This window comes from Eleginops maclovinus, chromosome 1 (genome assembly GCF_036324505.1).
Source record: "Eleginops maclovinus isolate JMC-PN-2008 ecotype Puerto Natales chromosome 1, JC_Emac_rtc_rv5, whole genome shotgun sequence".
NCBI lineage: Eukaryota > Metazoa > Chordata > Actinopteri > Perciformes > Eleginopidae > Eleginops > Eleginops maclovinus.
In genome coordinates, this window is record NC_086349.1 from 19,811,118 (window position 1) to 19,830,140 (window position 19,023).

General features: G+C 41.4%; 1 protein-coding gene across 1 annotated transcript in view; it reads right to left on the reverse strand.

The window, feature by feature from the left end:
* The window catches only part of LOC134867645 (cadherin-4-like), a 203,047-nt gene that overhangs the window by 45,855 nt on the left and 138,169 nt on the right, over window positions 1-19,023 (reverse strand). Inside the window, exons 4-5 of the mRNA XM_063888371.1 lie at window positions 18,452-18,678; window positions 10,673-10,870 (exon numbers count right to left, since the gene is read on the reverse strand). Coding sequence (XP_063744441.1) covers window positions 10,673-10,870; window positions 18,452-18,678 — 425 coding nt within the window. The remainder of the gene's footprint in view (window positions 1-10,672; window positions 10,871-18,451; window positions 18,679-19,023) is intronic.

Consider the following 19,023-nt stretch of genomic DNA (forward strand, 5'->3'; position numbering starts at 1 on the left):
CAGTGGCTTGAAATCTGCTGCTGATGCACTTTCCCCAGCCATTTACTCCAACACACACACACACACACACACACACATACACATAGACACACACACACACACACATAGACACACACACACACACACACACACACACACACACACACACACACACACACACACACACACACACACACACACACACACACACACACACACACACACACACACACACACACACACACACACACACACACACACACACACACACACACACACACACACACACACACACTTTTGTTGTACTGTCCACCTTTCAAACACTACTTTTCTACTTCTTTAGGCCACCCCTTTCTTTCTATTTTTTATTTCAAAATCCATCAGGCAGCATTGAAGGGGGAGAAATGCAGACCAGAGGGAAAATGGAGGGAAGAAAGAGTGAGGAGAGAGCGGGTAAGATGGGGAAAATGAAAGTGGCTGTGAATTGACTGCATCAGCAAAAACCCTGTGGCAGAGCATGAGCCCTTTTGGCTGGAAACCTGAAAACAGGAAGTTAAGACAAGTTGCCAGGACGTGTTTGACAGGACATCCGTTCAGCAGGACGGATCTATATTGTGAGAAAGCGGATAGGGTTTTCCCCCCTAGACCAGACATATGATTGTTGTTGGATACTATGCAACTGGAAATAAGAAAAAGTGCCCACATTGTCTTTTTCCATTTAGTCAGTTACATCATTGCATGGACATATTTCCAATGGAAACCGCTGTAGTGCAGTTTGGATGCAAAATCATATAGTGCACTCCTCCCAGCCAACAGGGGCAAAGACTCAGAGGTATCATGAGGTAAACAGATGTCTAAGGACCCATATGTGAGTGGGAAAGCAAAGGGGGAAAGATGTTCAGGTAGAGGCAGGCAGGAGCAGTATGCGCGTTTGATGTCGACTGGAAGCCTGACAAAATAGGCCGCTCCCTGCCAAGCACAGACTGCAGGAACTGAAGAGGGCCTGGACCTTGCCATGCGCTGCTGCTGCTGCTGCTGGGTGTTTTGAAAATCTGCACATTCGTGTGTACATGCACACAAACACAAACTGGCCTGCTCTTATACACACACACACACACACACACACACACACACACACACACACACACATGGGCGGCCGCACTGCAGCCTCTAAGAGTGTGTCAGAATGTTTCCCAGGATGTTCTGGCTCCTGGTAACCGAGCGAGGGATTATGCTTGGCAAACTGCACCTCAGCAAGAGTCCAGCTGTCATGTTGACAAATGAACCTTGGAAGAGTGAGAAGGTGTGTGTGTGTGTATGTTTGTGAAGCCATGCATCTGTGTCTGTGGATTCATGCCTGTGTATTTTTGCCTGAGCACCGGCACATGCAGGATGACGCACAGATGGCTGATGTACATGTTGTTGTTTTTTTTAAAGCAGATGGCCTGTCATTCCTTGATTGATATGGATCAGAATATGGATCAGTGCCGGTTGAGGTCATTTTCTTTGAATCTTTTTCTATTCTTGGAAGTCATCATGAAAACATTGCTGAAAATGTCCCACCAGCACAGACACTTGGTTTATGGAGGAATCCTCTGTAAAGTGACACTGACTACACAGCAACCACAAATCACCTTTTATAAAGAAGCAATATGCACAGCCTCAGATGAACCATAACGTTGCTCCTTGAATGATGCAGATACACACTTTTATGAAGTGTTGGATGTTCCAGCTTTTATTGAGCGTCAGGAAGACATTTTATTTTTTCTCCTGGAAATAAAGAGCAATACAAATGTGTTGAGCACCATCAGGGAGTATTGGCCAGAAATACCCATAATTGAGAAGAAATGAGAAACCTGCAAAGTTAAAGAATGAGTTATAAAATACCGGCAAGCTTTTATCTAGTGATAAACTGTTTAGCTTTGGAGCTGTTTCATCTTGAGACGTTGTAAAGCATTTCATTGTGCAGTGAGGAATTTTATAACACACATGCACGCTGGTGATATATGCTTGCTTGTACCAGATCTTAATGTGTGTTTGTGTGTGCTCCCTCATGTCTATGTTTGCGTCTGTGGTTATGGGATTTTACCGGAATACAAAAACACCATCACCCCATGACAGTATTTATTATACTTGCATGAAAACATTCTGAGGCCTTTCATTTTAAATTACAAAGTAAATAGGATCAGATTATTCTGGTGCAAGCCACGATTTTGATTCTACCTCCAGGAAAGAAAGAGCCAAAGAGGGGAAAATGGAAAAATACAAGCACATTAAGTGAGATTAGAATTTCACCTCACACGACTTCCATCCAAAAGCGCTTCAATACAATCTCAAGCTCAAAGATTTTTCCCCTTTTCTTGACTTTCATTTTCTCTAAATGCTGTTGCTTTGTGTTGAATCCGATTCATTCTGTCCGTCTTCAAGGCAGACATTACTAGGCAGAGGTGGGAGGAAATTATTACCTGACAGCACAACAGCCATCTTTCTTTTTCATGTCTTTCTGTTACTCGATGGGCATGTCTCCCTGCATGATTTGCCATGTGTCTACTTTCCCGTCCCTCTGTCTGTGTGACTGCCAAACCCTCCGTCAAGCTGTCCTTTCCATTTGACCGACCTTGTCTCGTATCACCAGCAATCACTGGCACCCTCATCACTGGTCCCCACATCCCCGAGTCCCTCTCCGAATATCTTTCCTCCTATTTCACTGCACATTATTTTTTCATGTCTTCAGAGGGAAAAAGAGATTCTTGGCTCTCCTTCATCCTTCTGATCCGCAGGGTCGCAGAGGCCACCCTCTAGGGGACCAGACAAAGGCTGTTTGTTAGTCTGTTATTTATCTCCTTCATAAAGTTCTCCTCATACCCTATTAAAGAGCCCAGAACTCTTGCCCTTGACTTACACATAACTCTTGTTTCTTTTAGTGAGATGATTTACTGTTTAATTTTACACCAACTGAACCCAGGAGGGAGCCCGCCTGGTGCTGCCTGATGTCATATCACAGAACAATGTGTTAGGGAGGATTTGTGAACATGTGTGTGATTATCTCCATGTGTGTGTGCATCTGTGCCTGTCTCGGGGACTAAGTCTGGATTCTTCTTTTTTGTGTGGTGTGCGCAACAAGCCCACAGCTAACAGGGCCATGTACTCTATGCCTGACGAACATGTTTACCGGGAATTTACGCCTCTAATTTAAAAATAATGAGATATTAAACTGTGAAAATTACATTACATTACATTTTAGTCTCACTTCCTTGAACACAAGAGGAAACAGAGGGCAAATGCTCTACAAATATATGAATGAAGTAGCAATCTGTTTAACACGTCAATACCAGGAGATTGTTGGAGACTCCATTTCCTTGGACTGATGAATGTAATTGCATTGATCTCACTAATTTCATTAGAGGAAAGGAAATGGAGTTCATAAGATATTTGTTAAATGTCAAGACAAGACTACAGTATAAATAATGGGGGGTATGGCTCTTAGGGTGGACAGTTTGGCAGAAAAAATGAATCAGATCTGAGCATACAGAAATTCAGCAGAATCCATAAAGCTAACCCTCCCTTCTATTTCATCATTGCCCCCCATCACATCCTTGCGTGAGCTACTAATGTGCACTCAGGTGTTCACCCCTTCTCTTAAAGAACCAAGTCTCACGCTATTCAGAAGATGGTCGAATTGCTTTTATGTTCAAATGTTTCATTAATGATTTGACTTGTCAAAAAAGACAGGAGTGAGCCTGTTCCTCCACCAGAAAGACTCCATTAGCAAGAGTAACAATGTAAAGCACCCTGAACTTCTTCTGCTGTTTAATACTTGCCATCAGCCAGGACTGCTACACAAATTCACCCTTGCTGTCACTTCTACTTCTGAGCAGAGGTCTTTCTTCATTTTTAAATAAATGAATACTCATATCCCAAATACTTTTATTTTACATGCACATGTGCCAAGGATGATGTATTTGAGCCAGAACAGAAAAACAGATATCTGGGATTTTTTAGATAAATGTGTTATTTCACTAGCCAGTGGTGATTTGAGCTCAAAGTAACACATCTCAGTTCAGCAGAGTACAATGAATACAATGTGATAAGCTCTGGGCGTATTCAGTCATAAACCAAAGCACTGAATACATTTGAATATTTTCCTGATGATGCAACAAAAGAGGTTTAAAGACAACCAAAGGATTTACATTACCTCCTGATGGTTCCATATATCAAAACACATGGCAATCCATCACATTTTTGTAGATAGATTAAACGAAGATCAACAAAAAGTCAAACTGCAAGTGGCAATTGCGCAAAAGTCTGGGGGATCAGCAAAGTCAGTAGGCTTCATCCTCCGAGAATCATGAATGGCTCTATTGAGTTACAGAGCAATCGATCTGAAAGTTGTTATATATATCTTTGTCTAGACCAAAATGGTGGACCGTCAAACCAACACTGCTATCCAATAAGCCGATGCACTACCATGGTTTCAAAAAAGAGGATCAGTAAGTATTAAATTGTACCTTGGGCTATACAGTTTGCAGATTGTTTGTGCTTGAAGAAAACTCCCAGCTGGGGTTAAGAAAGGAAATACCTTCTGTGTATTCTTCAAGAGGGGAAACCTAACAAATAGTCAAAAGTTTAATATACCCAAGATGTGCTACTGAGTCAAACAAAAAGCAAATGAGATGCTGACCCGACTGTTGGCACTCTTCCCCCAGAGTGGACCAAGGTTTCTCGCTCCTTTTCCCTTCCTCTCCAAACACAACAGGAGGTCCTCCCATATCTGAAAGCAGTTTATTGTTTCTTTCTTTTCTTCCCGGGCTTGGTAGGGTTTATGAAGTGTGTGTGTAAAGTGAGCCTATGGGTGTTGAAGTTGTACGCCTGCCAAGGAAAGGACCTTAGCAGTGCCCAAGAAAATCAAAAGAACACAAGACAAAACATTGCCCTGAACAAAATATGCTTGAATACATATACAGTAGTTCACATCCTGTACAGTTCATGTCTGACAGGCTTAGTGTTACCACACATTTCAGTGTTTTCACAGCCTGAACTTATTTTTCCCAGAAGAGGAATTCTGTGGATTTCAACATTAGTAAAGTGTTCCATATGGGCAGCAATGTGGTTTCTCAGTGACTGATCTTTGGATCGGACTGTGATCCTCAAATATTCACATCCCTGCTTTCCACCATCCTGCGGTTTCTGGGGCGAACTGGGTTAAAAAAACAACAAGATGGAGTCCTGTTTTTCTGGCATAGCTTTTTCATCTTTTTGTTAAGGGATAAAGAAAAAAAAGCAACCAAACAAAACCCCAAACAATGAACATATACAAAGGCAACAACGCAGCGCATGTGCCTTACTGATCCTTTGTTTGCTGCCTTGGTAGGACAATACATTTCTCTCTTCTTGCGTATGCATGTGTATGTGTGTTTGTGATTGAGTGTGTGTGTGCTTGTGAGTGAACATCTCAGCAGGAGGGAGAGAAAAAGGATGAAGTGGGCAGACTGGAGCAATGCAGTGCTGGTGTTGGCCGGGTGGTGTGTGACTTGAGGGAAAAGGCAGTGAACAGCAAGCAGTTCTTCGGGAAGTCTATCAGACCTAAACACAAACACAGATGTGCCTCTATCCCAGGTCTAGCCCTTTATTCCCGCTCGGTTTCTGTTGCTGTCTTGTCTTCTTTATCATAACCACCCGTCTTTGTCCTTCCTCAAATTCTGAAATGCAATCAGCTCCAGCTCACTTGTACAGTATGTTGCTCATTGTTCATCCTTTCCTTTCACATTTCTTTTCCTTTTTTGTCAGTCTTTGTGGTGTTTTTGTTGTTGCTGTGTCTGTCAGTGAAGCAGAGCAGTCATTAATCACTGGTAAACGTACGCAGAGGAGAAAACAGACACCTCGAGAGGGTAGGGGGGAGGGAATCTCTCATTCTGCTCATAAAACGCTTTTCGCTCCACAGAGAGAGATGCAAACAGTTGTAAACTGGAGCACAGGTGCTGCAGCGGGTACAGTAAACACAAGCAGATGCACTGCAACGCACAACAAATTAGATACAAATAACTGCATTTTGTGTACTGTTTAACATTCAGGCTAAATCTTTTATTAACAGATCCCACAAAAAACTGCTGGTAGAAATTACTTGGCGATAAAATTGCAGGGTATCAAATGAAACCTCTTTCTCTTCATATCAGTCAATAAAGGGCTTTATACAAGCACCCATTTATTTGGCGTATTGCTCTAGCAGCTGCTGTGTCCCTCTATGGACTTGCTGTCGATAAATTGTCATGTGATCATTGAAGGATGTAGCTTCACTTTATCGGAATTTCTGCCTTTCTCAGGCTCAAGGAAACTAGAAAAAGATGACAAAGAAATACATTTGTTGAATAAAACAGTTCTACCAAAGAAATATTATTCAATAAACCAGTTTCATATCCCCTTTTCAAGTCTTCCCTCTTAAATTAATCTCTGTTAGAAAAATATTAAATATTAGAACGGTTAAGAAGTGAAACCCCACAGGTTTCAGGAGCGAGGCTGAACCGACAGAAGGCTGAGGACAAGCCAGGTGATGTAATAGGTTAACAATTTGAAAAATATATATTGAGGATGAAAAGAGGCTAACGCTGAGAGAAATATTCTTTCACCTACTTTTTCTACATGTTAGCCAGTCCCGTGTGAGGAAAACATAACTAGCATTGCTTCAAGTCAAATATTATGCTTGTTAGCCTTAAAGGTATTGTTTGACATCCTGGGAAAGATGCTTATTTGCTGTCTTGTCAAGAGCTAGATGAGAAGATCACCACTGTCATATCTGTCGATTAAATATCAAGCTAAAACCAGGTGACGACTAGCCTAGCCTAGCCTAGCCTAGCTTTGCAAGAAAACAAAGAGAAACAGTTAGCTTGTCTCTGCCAAGGCGACACAGACTCAGCCTAGCTTTCCATATATTATTATTATATCTTATTTGTTTAGCTTTTAGCTGTTTTCAGTCCTAATGCTAGTCTTTGACTACAGCTACATACTTAATGGACAGATATGATAGTGGCATCATTTATCTTATCTAACTCCCAGTAGTTTAGTCAAGAAGCATATTCCCCAAATGTTGCCTTTGAATGATACATGCTAACCAATGTACAGTCTTATTTGTGTAAAAGTCGGATACAGTGTTAAAAAAAACTAATTTTTCTGGTAGTATGATCTTAACCGTGGCCAAAGCAATGTCCCTCCGTTTCTCTCTGCCTCTTTTTCTCTGATTGTCCCAAAATCTAGAATCGGAGAACAGAAGAATAAAACGGCCTTTTACTCGACAAACATTTATTCATACCCCGTCTATCTCTGTGGCTAAATTGTTGTTTGATCAGGGTTTTGTTCATTTTTCTGCTGATGGCTGTTCTAATGGAGGGTTAAGGGAGTTGGGGGGCGGGGGGGGGGTTATGTTGAGTCTTTATTTACCCGAGCAGAATAAAATCGATAACTCTCTGCCGCAGGAGAAGTGTGTGGATCAATGGAAGGTTTCAAAAAGCCTCTGTGAAAAATCAATGTCCCTTACATGCTATTGATGGCTGTTTGGCTGCAGAAGAATGAGAACGACAAAGAACACCTGTTTAACGGGAAGAATTACTCAGCCAATCCTCTGTTTTAGTCTATTTGGTGTTTCTGTTTCCTCAACATGGCTCTCTCTTAAGTTTTGTCTTTATGTAAAAAATATGCACTACTCATACTGTACCTATCTATTGTACAGGCAGAGATGTAAAGAAACATGAAATGTAATTCTTGTACTGCTGGAGTAGATTTAATGCAACATAGTTTTTACTCTAACATGAGTAGATAAAAAAAGAAAACAAATGTCTGTGTTATATTTGGATACATTCATGGTGCAACTCTGATTTATTGACTGTATACAGGCAGGTGGTGTGAGATTTTATTACAACCTGACCATAAATACTTTCATAATCTGTGGTTGAAATGATGTAATATCCACATACGGTATGAGAGGTTCAAAAAAGATAGCAATGTGCCAGTATTCAATCCTTTATCTTCGACTTATGAAGTGACTTGCTACTCAAGGTGGTTTGTCAGATGAGACCTTTGTACTCAAGTTGCTACTTTTCCTTATGGGTACTTTTTGGCTATACTTTCCACCTCTGTTTTAAAGGAAGGAAATCACTACTGCTGTCCAATAACTGAGAACACATAAGGAGAAAATGTTGTGACACTAATACCAGGCTACATTTAGTACAACTCTGCGACTCTAGAGGCTGATAGGGACTAATATAATGCCACAGACTTACATCAGGTGCACAACACAACTTGATGTACAGTGGCAGAGTGTATAGTGCTGGAATAATTAATTCAGTGCTTCTATTAATAAAAAGCAGTCAATAACATCCCATTGAGCTCTGACACAGTCTTGGCTCTAAAGAGAAATGGGGAGTACAGTCCTGCCAAGATTTTCCATATGCATTCAACAATTCCCTGGAGCCATGTCAGGCTGCAGGCTCAGAGGCCGGTCAGTAGGGCTTCTGTCCTGAAAACCCGCCCGATCCTGTGCTGGCCTGATGGAAGTGACAGTGCTGCAGACCTGCGGAGATACAGGTGAGGGCTGCTGTCACCCCGCATGTCCAACTCATGGCAACTTGGTCAGGGCAGGGAGGAAAGCGACGGGATGGAGGGAAAGACCGCTGCCTGCATGTCACTCAGTGCTGCGCTGGATGACAGAACAGCCCATTAGGAGAGGGACTGACTTCACAGGCCATTAGGGAAGGCATCACATAGACACAGCACACGGAGCACTGAGTAATGGCACAGTAGGAGAGCAGGAAGGGAGTTGAGAGACAGCGAGTTCTGTTTCAAAATGTTATGTTTAAAACTTTGCAATAATAACTTAAACATCAGAGAGTGTCAAAATTAAATATCTTTGATTGGATTGTGTTGTTGCTTTCAGCTTTGACTGAGAAATATTTAACAAAAGGCAACATTCTGAAATTCCAACAGAGGACTAAAGAGGTTACCAAAGTGGACTAAACGCATACAAATATAAACTCATTCCCATGCCTACCACCCCACAGAGCTGTCTTCTTGTTAAAATCTCCAGTTCTCAGTACGGCCCCACTTGTCCTCTAGTCATCATTAAAGAGAAAGACGGGAGCCCAACAGAGGCATCAACACGCATCACTTCTCCTCTGCTCTGAACGCTTCACCCTCAGCAATCCACCAGCCCCTGACGGACTTATTTACTGCACAAAGTGGGTTGTGTTTGGCTGCTCAGTATACTTCCACATGTTCCTTTGATAGCCTCTCTCTTTCTCCCTGGCCCATCCCCTCTGACTCTCTGGTTCTGACCAATTCATGGAAGTAACAGAACTGTCTGACCAGTTTATGGCTGGTGAAGCATTACTGAAGGACTCGGATAAAGAGGGTCAGGCTGATGTGACGTACTCTTACTCCAAAACAAAGACCTGCAAGCTCTCCCATCTCTGACTTTATCCTTTTGTTGTTGTGTAGAAATAAAAGGAACATAAAAAAGTTTCCTTCAAGCAGCTCCCCAGGCTTTTCCCTGGGGATTGGATAAAACCCGCAAGAAAAACAAAGAACAGAAACAAAGGGAGAAAAAAGTGCTTATTTTGCACAATTTAAGACCCAAAAGAGATAAACTGTGAGAGTTTTGTAAACAGCGAGGGAAGGCTGATGGTTAGATATCCCAGATAAAGACCGAAGGAGAGAATGAAGCAGTGGTCTTTGGAATGATGTTTTTTGATGAATTACAGCGCGCAGCAGCAGCAGAGTGAATTCGCTCTGAGAGAGACAAACTCCACATTCTGTTGTGACAGAATCTCTGAATTTTAAGCACTCTGCAGTTCCTGCTTTTGCAAAACAACACATTTACACAAACATTTATTTATTCATGTTTCTTTTTCTCAGGCCCGACCTCCAACCTCCAACATGTTGTGTTTATATTTTGTACTTATCAAAACTAGCAGTTTTGCAGAAATCTAATATGCAGTGATGGCAGTCAGTTGTTGTTGTTGCCACATTCATATCGTGAATGCTTAATGAGGAAAGGTTTATTAAATATGAACAAACAGCTGAGGTGTTGCTATTTGTATACTCCTAGTTCTTAGGATATGAAAGCAGTTTATTGTTAATATTGTTATGTCTGATTAATTTTTGTTGAAACCCTTCATTTCCTTGCTGGTGCTTATAGTATAAACTGCTGTCCTGCTCTTCTGGGCCTGGGAATAGCTTTTCATTATTTCTACTTGTATCTCACAGAAGACCCAGAGTTATGGAGTCAGTAAAGATTGTGTGACAAATTGTATTGTTATAAATGAGCTTTTAAAATAGTACTGAACTTCGGGCAACCTTTCTGAAATGGCCTGATAAAGGAAAGAAAAGGGGAGAAATAATCATTCTTTGAACCCAATGAGAGTTTAGCTGCTTAGGTGCTTCAGAGTCTTCCTCGCATCTAAAGGGAACACTTCTCAGGGCCTATCAGAGCTGCTTAAATTGTGTAAAGATTTTGTGGCTATAATTACACCCGTGGAACACAACATAATCATTTGTGAGGACGTGGAGAAGAAACCAGCTATGCTAATGTATTTCTTTTCTTTATCAACGTCCATCACACATCCCCAATCAGCGTTAGCTGTGAAGTGCCCTCAACAAGCTGCAAATTCAGAACAAATCAGTGATGCACATAAAATCTGTCACTTACGCTGACGAGCATCTGAGGGAACGGTCCTCGAGAATTTTCTGCCACGTTGATTGGTGGGATCACCCAGTCCCTCTTCTGTCTCCTTAGACCCTTGGAGCTGTTCCTGCCTGAGCCTGAGAACATGATGACAGGAGGTGGTGCTTGTGACGCCTCCTTCCTCTCTTTTCTCTCCGCAACTTTCCCCTCTTCCTTTATGACCTTTAAGAGAAAACAAGGCTTTATTTAGAAAGGTGAATGTGCTGTAAATATTAACAGGAACTGATGTGATGCCAAAGTCTTTTCCGTCTCAAACCAGAGGTTCTTTTGACAAGAGGAAACTGTGCGTGCATTATATGACTGACATGGACAATGGTTACCCTGTTTGAAGTTTTTAAACAACTTTTAAACTTCCATCTCACTGCCTTCAGAAGGACTTACTCTAAAATACAGGTTAATGTGTCATAGCAATTACTGGAGTGAAGAAAAAAGCAGTCCTCCTTTTATAATCATGGTGCTATCTTTCTTTATCCATATATTGGCTTTCATACATTCTGATGATAAACTCATAATAAATCCATGTCACAAAGATGCCTCAAATAATAACAAAAAAAAAAAAGGATGCTGTAACAAAAGCTGATTTTAAACAATGTATATAATTGAAAGACTGTTTATTGTGTGCAATCACGATGAAAAGGTGAATATCAAACTTGTCGAAGAGTTGAACAAAAGGCATGTATAATTTATGTTTTTAAAAATGTTGAATCTTTTCCAGCAATTATTAAATTCATTACAGAAATAAAATATAAACTACCTTGTAAATTACAAGCTTGATATGTTTGTCAAACATCTAAACTTATTAATTTGTCTCATCAGGCTGGAGCAACACAGAGCTCAGTTTGAATGTGCATGTCTATATGTGCACATATATGTAATAGACCATAAACAAGGGACTTTGTCATTTACACTGGATTTAAAAAGCCTATTAACTCATATTCCCCCATCTTACATTTCTCTTACAGGCTCCCTGCAGGCAGAGAGGAATGACCACCACAAATCTGTCTTTTTGAAAGATGCTCCAATAAGGAACTTGAAAGGAGCCTATTTTCAATCTCCTTGTGAACATTAACTCACCCGTGAGTCAGAAGAGCTACATCAAATGCTGAAGCTATCAGACATATCACCTATCTAAATTAATGTCCTCATGTTGAAATACTGCAAAACACATGACAGTGAACTGCAGACTTTCTGCTTCATTCCAAATGCTTGCAGGGTGGTTAGGCGCAAACACAAGTCATTGAAAATACAGTAAGAAACCTTTAATCGTGTACCTCAGGGCTAGTTAAAGCACCAGAGTGCACATAATAAGATATGTTGCTTCCTAATGCAAGGAAATTACACACATACACATGTCAAGGTTACATAGGCTCCACCGTCTCAAGGCCTACTTTTAACTACCACATTCCTAGTGTCCCGAGGGAAACAGTGGATGTGCTGTACTGTATGAAAGTTATATAAAGGTTATTTTAAATTGCCAATCTGGAGCTTAGTTCTACAGTAAGTTTACCAACATATCTCCGGGTTACAAGCCAGGGAGAACATGTCAAGAATTCAGTCACAGACATCACTGTGAAGCTCCGTATCAGTTGCGCTCTGTGTCTCAATCATGTTCCCCTGAGCTATCCCTTGCTCCTGCACTCCCCCTGCCCTTCTCTCGCAGTGTTAGTGTTGTCTCTGTCTCTCCTTCCAGTCAGTGGGTCTTGACAGCTTGTCTCAATAACAATGATTCCTCCAGCACTGAGCTGCGTTAGGCTGATGGTGCAGCAGCAGCAGGTAAAACAGCAGCGCAGAGCTTCACCTGAAAGAGACGCCTTCCAAAAGGCCCCCAATATATTTCTTTCATCAATTCAACCTTATTTTTTACAGGGTGGCCCAATAATAGGAGCTTACTCCTTTTAATGATTGTAATGAGTACCACGGTCTAATTATAATTAAATGTATCGAAAACTGCATGTTAAATACAACGGAAAAATGGTTTAAAAGGCATCAAAAACACATTATATGGAATGAGGAATTCAGCTATATAGTATATAACCTAACAGTAAGTTTTGTCTGTGTATTAATATGTGAATGTAGTGTTTTTCACTGCTATCTACGTGGGTGCCCGCAGGTAGAAACGCATGTATGTAAGGTGACCATATTAATGGATTTTAATTAACGGTTAGGGAGATGTTTAAGTCAATGTTTTAAATCATGGGTCTGGTTACAGTAACAGCTAGCCTGGAACCAATTAATAATTACAAATACCTGCAAGTAAACTACATTTCATTGTAGGTTTTTAATGAAATACTAGGGAAGTGGGCAAACTGAGGACTCTAGTAGCTGTGGTGTAAGTGTGCAGCCTGACAGCATTGTGCTACACAAAGATGAAATGTGGCGATGCAAGACAGGGTGTGGAGGAACAAAAACTAACAAAAACTAAACAATTGGAAACCTATACAGTATGTACTTGCTGCTGTCAATGGGGGGAGGGTTTCCAGGTAAGAATATAAGGAAAATCTGGGCTTGTGGATTCAGGAGCATAGGAGAAGGGAGTACAATCACCATACATTTACATAATAAGAGTGTTTTTAATACCGACTCCATTTCTTTCATTTCATATTACTCCTGTGCAATATGTAGCCTAACAGTTCTTCCCAAGCATTTGACATTTGAGAATAAAAATGAAAAACAACATAGCTACATTGCTGGAAGATGGCAATGGCTTCTGGCACACATTGAAAGTGTAGGGGTCCTGTACAATGCAGTCTATAAAAAGTGTTTTCTCTTTATCTCTTTCTGTTTGTTCTTGCCTGGTCAACGTCCCTCCGAGGGTTGGCTTGTATCTGCCAGCGGAAACAATGCTTTCAAGCATTGCTTTATTAGATGGACGCCCAGGAGAAAAGCTTTTAAGGCTGCTTTAAAGGAAAATGTGTCAAGCTACCAGGCATATGGTGTGTATGCATTTATGTCGGTGGGTAAGGGTGTGGGGTGTGGAGGGGCTTTAGCCAAGGTGTCATGTTCAGTTTCATCAACCAGGCGCTACATTTTAGACACCATGTACCGTGCAATTCAGGGCACTTTCAGTCTCTGTGCAGAAAGGGAGGTGGTTACACCGGGAAATGCATATGGTATGAAGATGAATGAACGACAGGATTGGCAGCTCCACCTGGACAATAGTGGAGGAAAATTCTAACGTCTAGACAATTTGGAGTCTTAAATGGCTGCATTTTGATCCGTCTAATGAGTTGCTCACATCATCTTTATTCTTTTTTTGTTGCTGTGTAAGTAGTGCACAGAGGGTTTATGTTACATAAACTGCGAGTCTGATCCAAAACAGTGAAGCTGCAGGTTGTATACCAGATTTAAATGCTCGGTAGCTGAGAGGAACTAAAGAGTGATACTTCTCTGTGAGGGTTTCATTACAAAACCACATATGCTAAGTCAGTTGATCCATTGTGAATTTAGAAATCTTGATTATAGCAGCTTTAAATACATTTAGTGAAATAATTTGGTAAAGAAAGTGCAGTAAAGTTGACAAATCAAACTCAAGAATATGCATTTTGGGGTGGCATTGTTTTGTACACTATTACAGAATAAAGTTTAACGCAGCGTACACACTGTTCCGTTGCGTTGATGCGTCTCTACAATTGGGGTTAACGCGACCAACAACCAATCACAATAATCTCCCGCCCCGGACACACATACATTTGGTTTGATTGGCTGTTATGCTACTGGGATATTTGCATACGCGGGATTTGATTGGCTGGCGCTTCCGTCGACGGTTGAAAAGGTGAATGGGAAGGCGCGTCCAGCGTCAACGCAACGGAACCGTGTGGACGGGCCGTAACACACACTTTCAGCCTCAATGATTAGGCTGAATGAAGTGCTCAGGAATACGATATTTTAAAATACATGGTAATAAAACTAAAATAATTCTGTAAAATGAAATAAAGGGCATTATGTGTTTTCATGCTGCTAACATAAAGAATGTTGAAATTGTTTCTTTCTTTTTGATTATGGGTTGAGGGTAAGCAGCAGATCCTCCTGTTAACAGAACAGAAATACTTCATAACAGTAAATAAAACAGTGCAGGAAGGATATACAGTGTAGCTACTTGCTGCTGTGAATGGGGGGGGGGGGACCATCTGGGCTTGTGGATTCAGGAGCATAGGAGAAGGAAGTACAATCACCATACATTTACATAATAGGAGGGTAGGATTTTTAATAGCACCTCCATTGCTTTCATTTCATATTACTTCTGTGCAATACACACTTCTGGCCACTGAGGGAGCTAAGACCCTGAAACAGAACCAAATGTGATCTCACTCATGACCCCGAGCAGCTTGTTCTCATGCTCACGGCCCACAAAGCACCAACACTATCCTCCACCTCCTCTTCTTCTACTCTGTTCACAATCTGTAGAAGAGACCCACTAGCCCTCCAAACACACATGTTACCATATTCCATGTTCACTGTACTGTGTGACAAGTCCACTGAAACATGCACATGATCCTCTGCCTTCAGTCCATATTCAGGAGACCAACCTCTGCCAAGCTCAACATGCCTGTGTGCACAAACTGGGTCTGTCAGCAGAGCGGGGTAAGACAGATGTGAGCCGGTTCTGGACAAATGTATTCTTTTTCTTCACAGAGAGGAAGGCTTAGTGGGGTTGACTGCAGGGGCTGGTTGCCCCACATCCTACCAGTGCAGTGCGGGGTGGCAGAGGTAGGGCCAGACGTGTTTGGGATGGAATGAAGAGGATGAGGAGAAGGGTTGTCAGAAGCAGATGTGGGCCCCCTACCCTCCCCTCACCTAAATAAGTCATGCTCCAAATCCTTTTATCTACACATGGTAACAGGTACTAGTGAGTTCCCAGAGGAGAGATGTAGAGCAAAAAAAACAGAGAAAGAGAATTGGAAAAAGGGCTGTGCACATCACAAAAGGCTTAAACAGGCTTTTTTCTAGCCAGGGTGTAATTCTGATTAAACTCTACAACTCTGATTTACTCGATCTTATTCACACTCACACAGAAAGAAAGAACGTACAGGAAGGTGACGAATTGATTTAAAAAACAAGTTACGCGGAGATGTCTTTGCACCTATTCAAACTGTTATGAAAGATAGAGGATGAGGAGCAAACTAGAGTGATATATCAGAAGGTTTAATGGTAGCTTCACAGGGATGTGTTATTCCCTTGATGCGAGGATGGCGTACACTCTCTGACATGCAACCCTGCACTTAGCTCAGATAAAACCTATATGCTCCAATCACAAGACACTTTATGCGTTCAAACAAAGACACAACCTCACACAGACCCTATAAAGCAATTAAAATGTTACGCAAAATTAGCATAATTCACACTCGATCCGACATAATCTCTTTCAAAAACCAAAAAAAAACCACAAACAAATAACGTTCCCCCCCACACACACGCTTACGCACACTAACGCTATGTGAACAGGAGTCAGTGAGTGTGAAATGGATGCAGCCCCCCAGCTCTGGTGCCATCGGCCTTAGCCAGCTGGCGGTGGTCCCGGCTCTTCCCCTCCACGCCACTGCCTCCCCAAAACCCTGCACGCTTTGATATCAGCCAGCCCCTGGCTACCCAGACATCTGGAAGTTATTATTCAACAGCGCACTCCAAAAAGCGCCATTTCCATAATGAAACATCACATTTTGTTTCTGCGCCCTGCTTTCTGCTCCTGCTCGCCCCGCCATTCATCTTTGTTACAATCCGTAGTGTATTTCTGACCTTTGGCCCTGCCGAGCTCTGTAATTATTTGAATAGCCTGTCATTTGACCTTTAACACATTGTGTTTTAATACTGAAGCTCACACCATACTAACCAGTGAGTCATCTGAAGCTGCAATAGGGTGAGAATGAAGGCCAACATCATCAGAGCCAGAACAACGCACTCGTATTTACACCCACTCACACCGATCCTTTGTTGTCCCATGTCCCATTCTGCAACAACATTTGCTGTTTTTATCATTTGATTGTATCACTGACTTGTGATATGTCTTCTTTGTGTCTTACCATGCACACGAGAAGGAAAATAAAGCTGATTTTAAACTGTTTTCCATAGCTGTCTCAAAATCTAAACAAAAAATATTCAACTATTGGATAAGTTGACACCTTCAATTAATCAAACTAACCTTGCTGATGTCAGTGGGGTTTAGTATTGATTTTCATCTTTTGCTTACACACACACACATCAAAAGTCGGGTTTATTATTGGTAATGATCCTCTCAAGACTCAAAGTGATGGAAGTGTAGCTCAGAATGTATTCTGAAATCCATCTATAATGTTGTCAAAATCTGATTTATTTAGTTAAAATATGATGTACAGTATCTGTGCAAGGGCGTTTGTCTATTTATATTAGCACAGAAATAAAGTGATGTCTTGTGAGAGGGACCTTCTGACCAAGTCAGTCTACGGTCTGCAGTAACTCATCAGCCTGAACTGAAATAAGTAGGTAAAAAAACAATTATTTTTCTTATTAAGTCCTACAACTTGCATCCTAACTTTCTGTAATGAATTTGTGAAAAATAGATTTTATTCAAGAGAGCATAGATTTTCTTGATTGATAAACTAAATGCTCCTTATTATAAACAATCTGAGGCTTCTGTTTTAAGGGATGAGCTGCAAACACTTCTTGTATGAATAAATGAAACCCTATAGAAAGCTGTGATATAGACATTATTCATTGCAATTTTTGGGAATACTTGACCTACATTTGATTGATTTTGCTAACCTATAACTTAACTAATGAGGCAATATACCTCACCCCTGAGTGGCCCAGCCCTGCGTATGTTTTTATTTATGTGGCCCTCAGTGAAAAAAGTGTGAATGTCCCTGTCGTATTTAGTGAACTTGGTACCAAACATTTGCCCATTTACACATCCAGCACCTAAACAGCAACAAAAGCCTGCATTTGGAGTTGTGTTTATGGCCCCCTGGTGAATATAAAAGCAGTAATCATTCTCCTTTATACTGTGTTTTGTATATTCACTGTGTTTCTCAGAGCCTTTTCACTGAAAACAGCTGCTGAAACAGTGATGATACTAAAAAATGATAGGTGCTTTGAGCTTTTTTTTCTAGAATGATGTCAATTGTTTTACACAGTTTTATGCATCAACTAAACTTTAGTATTTTTCTGTGGCCACTAAGTGACAGACGGTTCCTACCAAAAACCCAAACAAGACAGTCATAAGCTGCGTTTGATGTTTTCCGGAACTGACGGGCCCATCTCCTGCATGACATGTCTGTAATTACACTTTGTCAGTGAAAACAGGCTACTGATAATGTTTGTTTGTTTGTTTTTACTAAATGTGACCATCACTTTTTTAGATTTTAATGCTCAGATGTGACCTTGTGATTCTGTAGTCATGGGGACGGTTGAGCTCACACTGCTCAGTGTTCACCTGACCCCTGACAGCTTTTAAATAGAGGAGGAAGAGTTGAGGACCCCTGGGGTATCCAAGGCACAGGATGTTTTCCAAAAACAGCTTATAGCTGAGGGGAATCATGATCTCTCCCTGTGGCACTGTGATTCTATCACGTTCAGCCGTGTGCTTCTGCTACTTCTTATTGCTCCAGTCACACACTCCCTTCCTCCCTCCCTCTCTAAAACCCCAAGGAGTTGTGACCTGATTCTTGGCTGTTGCTATCACCAGACCATGTGAAACTCTGGGATGATAATTGAAATTTAAAGCATGATATTTGCGTGTCTGTGCTTGTGCTCAGTGAGAGTGTAACTCACCTCATTCTCATTTTGTTGAGGTAACGGTGGGTCAATTAGGGCCAGCTGGATCACTGTCTCCCACACATGTGTGGAGGGGCCCCCGGCTGTTAGTTTAAACTGGACTGGTTCGTCCAGGCTGGCTCCCTCTCCCTGTGCAAAGATGGATCCATCGGTCCACACGCCGAAGATTGGATCACTGCTCCGGAAAACCACAGCCTCATTCCCCATGCAGTCATCGAACTTCACTGTGGACAAGACAAATATAAAGATTTATTAAACTGATCATTAAAACATGTATTGTGTCGTAATTTAACAGTTAAATTGCTGTTTTCTCTTACAGACATGGAGCCACACACATACAGTTCACTTGTAGTACACACACACGTCAGAACAGGAAGTAGATTAGAGAGATTGTATCATTGTGTCTGGTTTGACTCTGGTGCATCTCACCATTAGTCTCCATTAGTTATAGGTCAAAACATCACAAGGATAAGACTCTTGAGGATTGTTCTCTAAAGCTGCTTGTGAAAAAAACGGCCATGTGATGTGGTGTGTGTTACTGTGGGGGGGTGAAACATTGATCTTGATAA